Consider the following 8,947-nt stretch of genomic DNA (forward strand, 5'->3'; position numbering starts at 1 on the left):
AACAGAAACAAGTAACACTTGTTTGAAAGAAGCCTTAACCAGTTAAAAAACATAAATAATAATCATAATTCTCAAGAAACCTGTTATTCTTATTGTTATCAGTAATTAACAACGATGGAAATTTCAGAAAGAAAAAAAATTCTTAAAATGTTATTAATCAATCAATTAATTAATACATTTTGTGAAATTATTTTTTATTTTAAATGTAACACACACACACAAAAATTAACAACAATATACAATAGAACGGCCACTGCAAGAAAAATAAAAAATATATCTTTCAACAAAACGTTTCTATCACATTTTTTAAAACCAGATAGACAACTACTTCCCAAAGAAGTTCTCTCAAAGAGAAAAAACTTGATTGCAATGGTAGGATAAAAGAACCAAAATGTCTTTTTCAACATTTTACACATAAGTATAGAGGAAAACAGTCTATCTATATCTAAACAACAAGGGTCATTGGTGTGAAGAATCTTAAAGAAATTCAAAATTACAATGAAATGAAATTAAATACAACAGAATTAAATGAAATAAAGAAATTAAATTGGCTAAAAACCACACATTTTGTGTTATATAAATAGGCATGTTTTTCTTCGCAACATATTCAATTATGTTTTTTTTTTTTTAAACAGTATGAACATTTTGTATAACATGTATAAAGTCAACATAAATAAAAATAAAATACAATTCTTTTTTATCATCTTGGACATCTTCATTGGTGAAATATGAATCAAGAACATGTTAAAACCTGCTGAGCACCATTAAGAACCATTCTCCCTTTAAGCCAGCAAATTTTTCAAATAACAGTATTTTCATTTCTCTGGAGGAAACTAGGGGGCAGATTTGCAACGAAATGAATGTAACATGAGAAAGATTGCAGTGGGAGGGTGGAGTGATGTAAAGACGTGGGGGGTTTAAGATCTAAACCAAGGTGGGAGAGACCACTGAGTCAAAATGGAGCCTCAGTACAAGACAAAGATGCTGAGACTGCAGTAGTTCCCATGGTAACAGATCAGGGAGAGGGAAGGCTCACTTATTCAGAAGCTTCAGCAACACCACCGGCAAACTAAACAAGAAATATTTCTTGCTATCAAATATTTCAGTATCATTTTAAACAATATAAATCATTTCTGTGAGATTTTAGTTTTAAATTCACTGCTTTACATCAATACATTTCCCTCCCCCACTATCAACCCCATGCTGGTAGAAAAATGGTATGAGCCAGCCCACAGAATAAATCAGACCCAATCGGGCGCCCACCCTCTGGCCGGCACATTCCACTCACTGCAGAGGGGAGTTTTATGAATGTACCAAGAGACTGGTGTTCATTGTAGCAGAATTGCAGTGCACTGGACTGTACAGAACTGGGTAGCATCCACACTGTCTATGAGGGTGCGGTCCGGCTGCACTGAGAGCAACAACACTGACAGATAGAGAGAGAGAGAGAGAAGGAATAAGAAAGAAGAGGAGGGAGAGATATCACCACACGAGGAATACAGCAAGGGTAAGAAATAGTGTGAAAGGGAGAAAAGAAGGTAAAATAGTCTCAGAATGACAAAAAAAAATAGACGTATACACCCCTGTGGTCTTTTTTTTTATGCTTCTTGATCTCCATTAACTCCTATTTTATACATCGTTTTAATGTATTGTTATCATTTCATTATTGAAATTCAATGCTTTTTTTCTAATTCATATTTTTATGAATAGCTCTGATTGTCATTTCTGTATCTTTATCTGTATCTTTTTTTTTCTGTCTGCAACACATGATTTCCTCATCCATTGATGTCTAAATGTTACATTGAACCAGATTCCATTCAAAACGGCAGTTTTTCTTCTTCATAACTCAGAATAATATGGTATATTACATGTGGTGATTGGATCCCTTCAAGCACATCCTATGTGCAAAATGGGGCCGGCATGCCCCAATACACTGCTTAAATCCTAATTCAGAATTATTCTACTCATAGGCTATTTTATATATACGTGTATATACACACACACACACACACACACACACACACACACACATATATATATATATATATATATATATATATATATATATATATATATATATATATATATATATACACACACAGTGTATATATATTTGTTTGTATATATAGAGAGAGAGAGGGACAGAGAGATGATCATGAATAGCTCTAAATCTGTTTATAGAAAGATTTCCAGTGATCTTCTCCTGGAAATGAAGGGATTCAGGATGATGAAATGTGTTGCTATCAGATCGTTGCAATCAAAGGTGAGGTTTTGGTTTTCTAGGGCAGCAGCTTTTAGCAAAGCAGTAGTAAATAATACCAAGGGAGGAAAGACAGGAAGTGAAGCAGAGGGTATGAGAGTCTTGGACCACAAGAAGATGCTTCCATTAGAGACTGTATGTGCACTATAAACAGAATCACAAACAATTAACAATAAGGTTTCATTTGTTAACACTAGGTACTTATCATTTACTAATACATTATTTATATCTAAAGTTGTATCTGTTAATATTATTGAATGGGTGAGCTAACATAACAGTTGTCTTATTAAAAAAATGTTAATAAGGGTCAATACTGTAACAGATCTTTTGTTCATTGATAGTTAATGTTAGTTAATCCATTAACTAAAAGGACCTTGCTGTAAAGTGTAATCCTCTGATTCTTTAATAGTGGTAGCATCATTAAACCAATAACATTCTTCTTTAGATTTTTTTTTTAATTTGCATCGATGGTTTTGTGTGTGTATGTGGCAGGATGAAAGGAGACACCCCTGTGAACAGCACCATGAGCGTCGGTCAGGCCAGGAAGCTGGTGGAACAGCTGAAGATTGAAGCCAGTTTTTGTCGGATCAAGGTGAGGTTTGCCATGCAAAATAACCAGAAAATGTGACAAACAGGAATCCAATCAGTGGGAATCCTGCCTCACTCGCAGAAAAAAGGGGACAAAAACTATCACTGGGGTGGTACCTTTTCAAAAAGGACACAATTGTAGTTTTTAGGTAATAATATGTACACTTTAGGTACTTATATGTATCTTTAAAGTACCAATATTGACTCTTTAGGTACAAAGGTGTCCCTTGTAATAAACTACCGCACCAGTGACAGCTTTTTTGAGAGTGTCTTATTATACCAGCCTGTACGTAGCAGACTAATTTGTAATCAGATGTGATCAAAGATCTGGAATCAGGTTAATAGGTTTGACCTGATTCTCCAGTCCCCCTGGTAAAGTGTGTCCTACAAGTAGAATTTGAAGCATTCAACAGTCTTTAAACATTGACCTCAACCTTGCATTTCACTCATATAATGTTATATTGGATTAAAATGCTGTTTTATCCATAATACGAAGGCGCAGTTTATTAAGCAGGACACTACAGGCAAAACCAGTGTTTTTCAGATGCTGGTCAATTTTGACATTATTTTGTATCCATCACTTGTCTTCATTTTAATCTAGAAAGAAAATACTCAAAATACCCATTCAAGTGTTCATTTTATTACACTTTATTTCTGTCTGTAGTGTCTTCAGTTGCAAGCATGTTTTCTCAATTTTTTTTTCTAATGTGCAGCAATCTTAGTAGCACTTACATACATTAAAATGTGTTCTGAAGGTGTTTATAAAAGGGCAAGTTCATATAACATTTGCCTGATTTTGTATAATTTTTTTAAATAATGTTTGACAATATTTTCTGATTTATGGAGTGATCCAAAATCCTCTCTATAAAAACTCAACAAAACAAAACAAGAAGTTTTGTTCAGATTCCTCTTTTAGTAATGTATACAATTTAGTGCATATTTAATTGGAACATAACATTTCAGAAAACTTTTACAAAACAATTATCTTAATTTACTGGGGAAAGGTGATATCTATTTGTTCATTTCTTTTTACCTGATTCCCCTGCAGTGTCTTACCTTGAGAAGAAATCAATCAGCTGAGAATCAATAACTGTTTTAGTGCTTTTAATTGCAGCACTGATAATCTACCTGAATTCTTAGGTGTCTAAGGCAGCGGCGGACTTGATGGCATACTGTGATGCCCACGCATGTGAGGACCCTCTCATCACCCCTGTGCCCACTTCAGAAAACCCCTTCAGGGAGAAAAAGTTCTTCTGTGCTCTTCTCTGAAAAGGACACCGGAGACGCAGACTTAGTCTCATTTAGATAATAATGATTTATGTACGCACATCACACAACACATCACATTACTCGACACAGCAAAATAAATCCCAAATTAAGCTTTAATAAATGCAAATTTCAGCAATTGACAGCGCCAAATTGACAAAAACATAATTGTGAGAATATTTTTATTCTCCTGATTTTTTTTTGGGGGGGGGGGGGGGGGGGGGCTTGTTCCTTTTAATTAAAGGGATGAAATAACATCAAGATTGATGCAAACTGATTAGATGAAATCACACACTGATACACACATATGCAAGCACACAGTTTTTTAATTAAGCAAAAGGAAATAGGTGCGGGTCTGGATATTTCAATGATTTCAAATGTTATTATATTCAAGACATTCGTTGTGTTCTTCACAATAGCAAACTCTGGTGATTTACAAATTCTTTATGTATATTTAGATTTTTTTTTTACATGTTTTGTTTGAGGTGGCTATGTACTCTGGTAGACATTTCTGATGAACTGGTAGAGCTTCTAAAGTTTAGATCATTGTGAGAAGGTGAGACTGCTGATACCTACACACAAATACCACCAGTGCATAGTGTTCCTAAAGGGATTTGTTATTTCCTAAAACCAATTAAGTTTTTCTGACCACTTAAACAAGAAGTAGAGGTATCTAGTCTCTAAGAGTTGGAAATTAACTTAAAAGACAAATTATTGGAGAAAAATGTAAAAAGAACATCTGTCAAAAGTTGTGGTCCCAAGTAATGGATTAAATATTGCAGACAGAATCCAATGAATGAATGAATAAAACTTTTAAACACAAAACACTTATGTGTACCGCTTATTGAGATTTAGAAGAAAAAATAACTCACTACTGTTTTTGAGGAAATTTATATTTTTTCTTTTAAGCAAGGATGAAAAATCATAAGTGACAGTAGACTTATGTTACAAAAGATTTCTATTTCAAATGAAAAATGTAAATAAAATATACTTTTCAAACTTTCTAGTTATCATTCTAGGATCACCGTTATTACAATATTAAGCAGCACAACCATTTTCAACTTTGATAATGTTTCTTGCGCAGCAAATCAACATATTAGAACAATTTCTGAATGATCATGACACTGAAGACTGGAATAATGATGCTGTAAATTCAGCTTTACTTTTACAGAAAAAAATACATTTTAAAGAAACAGTAAAATAGAAAAGCTATTCTTATATATTTCATAATATTACTAATTCTACTGATAAATTAAATGCAGCCTAGTCAAGATGAGTATGAGATACATCTTAGTCTTTAAAACTTATTAACTATCGCAAACTTTTTAACAGTGGTGTAAGTTCATGATTTTTAATAATTCAAAGCAAAACAGGTAATTCCACTAGCGTAACAACAGGTTGAGCTGGATTGGTAACACTGTTTTTCATTCCACATACTCACCACACACCCTATCAATTATTACTTTTTGGATAATCTTATCAAAAAGAAAAAATAAATGCAAAAAAAAATAAATAAATAATAATAAGTAGATTCATAAGATTTAGGAGTTTCTTAGACCATTCATGTAGCATTTTAAACATCTAACAGCAACAAATGCCAATCAAGAAGTGAATGAAGTGGCTACACTACGCAGAATGAATCAGGACCACGCTTCTTTTGGTACACATGAACAAGTAAAACAAATCCAGACTTTTATTAAGGCAATTTAGTGGCTGGGGAGCATAAAAACCATGACGAAATGATACCATTATGCATCTGATCATCTGGGTAATACATATTACAGAACAGTGACAAGTTCACATAAACCTTTAAAAGTGGCACATTTTGGACATAGTCAGTTAAAACTTTCAAACATCATAAACAGAGAAGGGGAAAGACTTGTAGGATGATTTGTGTTGCTCATGGCAAATGTGTTTTTGGATTACTGCTGCATGTACAGCCTGGAACGGAACGGCATATGCATGGATTTTTGGATGATTTTGTGCCACACCCCCAAAACTACAGATCCAGTGTGAATGATGTTTGAACAACACAAGATGAGTAGTTAATTATTACAAGTGTACCTATCTAAAAGACCTTCTAGTGCGATAATTCTATGCTAAGAATTAATATCAATACATCCACAAATTATGTCCAAAAAGTCTAAACTATAAAGTGAGGTAAATGTATTTCACATACAAATGTGAGTGTGTGTGTGAGTGTGTGTGTGTGTGTTGGGGGGTGAATATACGACAACAACAAAACTTCCACTACAGGAAGGAGTCACACCACTCTCTCAGACAGCTGTAACAGTCGCCCTGCTGTTTAGTGTTGGCTCCACAAGTGTCCTTCAACCATTCCCGAAATAACTCTTCATCTTTCCTCAGCACCAAGAACTGTCCGAGAACAACATACGCCTAGAGGAAGAAAAACAAAACAAAAAGTGAAAAAGAAAGAAAAATTAATAGTTTCAGTTTCATGACTACAGGGTATATTAATAAAACATATTTTTATATCATACCTTGTCAAAGCCCTTCTCTTCCAATCTCTTTCCAAGAACTTCACCGATTCCTGCGAGAGCCATAACGGTCTTCTCCCCCATGGGCTCCGCCACAAAGTCCTTGTGTTTTTGTGATGTCGACGACATTGTTGATTTGTATCAGAGAGGGTTGTGGGATTTTAGGTTGACTTTCTTTAATGGCATAAGGTAGAGAAACAGGACAAAAACATTTTTGTTAAAAGGTTTGATTTCTTCACAGCCAAAAACTAACTGCACATATGATTCAAACCAAAAGGAAAGCATAAAAGCATATTCAACTCCTGATATAATTTCAGCTAACCTTACTGCAAGAATGCAAATGTGCCTTCCCTGAAAATCAGCCAATATTAATATGTATCATAACACTGAGAAAGGAAAGTGAAGGTAAGTTAAGAGACTAAAGTGAAAGCAAAAGTAAAAACTACACAAAGGATTAATAATACCATCAAAAACGCATCAGATAGATAATAACTAATAAATAAATTGTTATGAAATTATGCAGATGATAAGAGTAAAGAGTTCCTAATTTAGTTTTTGCGGTCTCGCCTCATTTCTTCGCGGTCAGCGCCACACAATGACAGCTGACACACCATTCTCCGTTCATTGAAATGATAATAATAATAATAATAATAATAATAATAACCTAAGTGGCAAACACAACAGAATGAACAGCATTCTTAATCAAACGTGCAGCTGTATCATTGTTTATATCATACCTGCACACTATCATGGAGAGATTTCAATCCTCATCCGCAAACGCCGAGAGGCTCACACTTCACAGTCTCAATGCGCCCAAAATAACCAAATAACACACACAGCGCAGCTTCCTGCTCCCGCCTTTAGAAAGAAAAACGCCACTTCCGCTCGAACCACGCTGCTGTTCAGAGACACGGCCTCCTAGTGGCTCCAGTTATTTGGTGGAACTCAAATAGAAATTTGAATAGATATTTTATTTTTATTTTTATTTTTTTTAATTTTTTTTACAACCAAATGAACACATATTGTATATTAACAAGTTATTTACAGTGTGAAATGCTTTAAAAATGTATTGTTTAATAATAGCACAGCATCCAGAATAGAATCTTCATCCAAGAATTCAGTACATGTGCTAATGAAAACTCACATCCCACATTCACATTTCTGACGAGTTTGACAGTACAAGTCATTTTCTGGTTCTGGTTCTGATTTTCTGCATAGACTGACAGGGCCGGGAGGAGCGCATACTCTCAGATGAACACAAGGGGGCAGTGATACATTAAAAACTGCTTACATCAACACTGCAGACAAATAGATTTTTATTCTAAGTCTATATATATATATATATATATATATATATATATATATATATGTATATATATATGAGGAAAACTGTTGTTGATTTTCACAAATCGTTTGAACCGTAGAACTGTTACTGCACAATATAATTTTTTAATTTATTTATTTATTAGTATCCCTACAATTTGCATTGTTCCCTAGAATGGCAGTTTTTTTTTGTTCAGCTGTATTTTATCCGAATACATTGCAAGACTACCTACACTTTTGAAGGGGATATTTCAGATGTCTCATGCTGATCATGCAGAACCATCATGTTATGGTCATGCATTTATCTATAACTCTTCCCGACCCCAATCCAAGAATTGTGCATACTAGCCTGGAATGGAAAGAGAGGTCAGCATGCTGACTTGATAAACTAGCACAGTCAAAAAGTGTCTTTCCTTTAGAAACAGTTTTTAATCTTCAACTGTACCACAAACCAGTTGGTTGATTATGGTATTGTTAAACTGAATGATTTGATGTTGAATGAATGGTTTGTGTAATGTTGATTGGCTTACTCCTTCCAGGATGCTTGATTGATTGACGCTTGATTGATTTCATGATCAAGGACCGCTCAAATTAGCACTTATTCCATTTTGTTCTCATTGATTATTCTCATGTCTTCTCTGATTTCTTTAACATACAGAGGAGTGATGAAATGATGTATTCCTGATTAAAAAACTATCAGAATAACAAAATGAAGAACACTCTTTGTCCATTGCTTGTTAGACTGTGCGCCTGTCAGAAACATGTCTTTACTGAGAATGAGCTCTGCTGTGTTTACAAGCTATCTGGAAATAAAAAGAGGAGCTTCACCCTGAATCTTATGCTCTAACTTGCTCATTTTTATCTGTATTTGAAAAAAAAAGTGTTGAATAAGTTTCGGAGCTCCACAAACATTCAGACAATTACACACTTAACCTTTGTGTTTCTACAAAATGATTTATTCAGCCCAATCAAAATATGCTTGTGATGTACTTAAATATTCCATATCCTCCTA

The 8,947-nt window shown here is 34.2% G+C and overlaps 2 protein-coding genes across 2 annotated transcripts; one reads left to right on the forward strand and one right to left on the reverse strand.

Annotated features, from left to right (window-relative positions):
• Window positions 1-1,341: 1,341 nt before the first annotated feature.
• gng3 (guanine nucleotide binding protein (G protein), gamma 3) lies at window positions 1,342-4,939 on the forward strand. The gene is made up of 3 exons (XM_052537755.1): window positions 1,342-1,507; window positions 2,753-2,852; window positions 3,989-4,939. Exons 2-3 carry the CDS (start codon window positions 2,754-2,756, stop codon window positions 4,115-4,117), a joined length of 228 nt encoding a protein of 75 aa, XP_052393715.1. The 5' UTR covers window positions 1,342-1,507; window position 2,753; the 3' UTR covers window positions 4,118-4,939.
• An 827-nt stretch (window positions 4,940-5,766) lies between these two features.
• On the reverse strand, window positions 5,767-7,516 carry banf1 (BAF nuclear assembly factor 1). Its single transcript, XM_052537754.1, has 3 exons — window positions 7,350-7,516; window positions 6,616-6,786; window positions 5,767-6,511 (listed from the first exon to the last, which is right to left on the reverse strand). The coding sequence occupies exons 2-3, from the start codon at window positions 6,739-6,741 to the stop codon at window positions 6,365-6,367; spliced, it is 273 nt and encodes a 90-aa protein (XP_052393714.1). The 5' UTR covers window positions 6,742-6,786; window positions 7,350-7,516; the 3' UTR covers window positions 5,767-6,364.
• Between the last annotated feature and the right edge of the window lie 1,431 nt (window positions 7,517-8,947).

This window comes from Carassius gibelio, chromosome A21, assembly GCF_023724105.1.
Source record: "Carassius gibelio isolate Cgi1373 ecotype wild population from Czech Republic chromosome A21, carGib1.2-hapl.c, whole genome shotgun sequence".
Lineage (NCBI taxonomy): Eukaryota > Metazoa > Chordata > Actinopteri > Cypriniformes > Cyprinidae > Carassius > Carassius gibelio.

Excerpts from the sequence above, each read along its gene's own strand:
- banf1 (XM_052537754.1), bottom strand. The coding sequence starts at position 6,741 with ATGTCGTCGACATCACAAAAACACAAGGACTTTGTGGCGGAGCCCATG. Across the intron at positions 6,512-6,615 it reads AAGAGAAGGGCTTTGACAAG|GCGTATGTTGTTCTCGGACA; the intron begins GTATGATATAAA and ends TTCTTCCTCTAG.
- gng3 (XM_052537755.1), top strand. The coding sequence starts at position 2,754 with ATGAAAGGAGACACCCCTGTGAACAGCACCATGAGCGTCGGTCAGGCC. Across the intron at positions 2,853-3,988 it reads CCAGTTTTTGTCGGATCAAG|GTGTCTAAGGCAGCGGCGGA; the intron begins GTGAGGTTTGCC and ends CTGAATTCTTAG.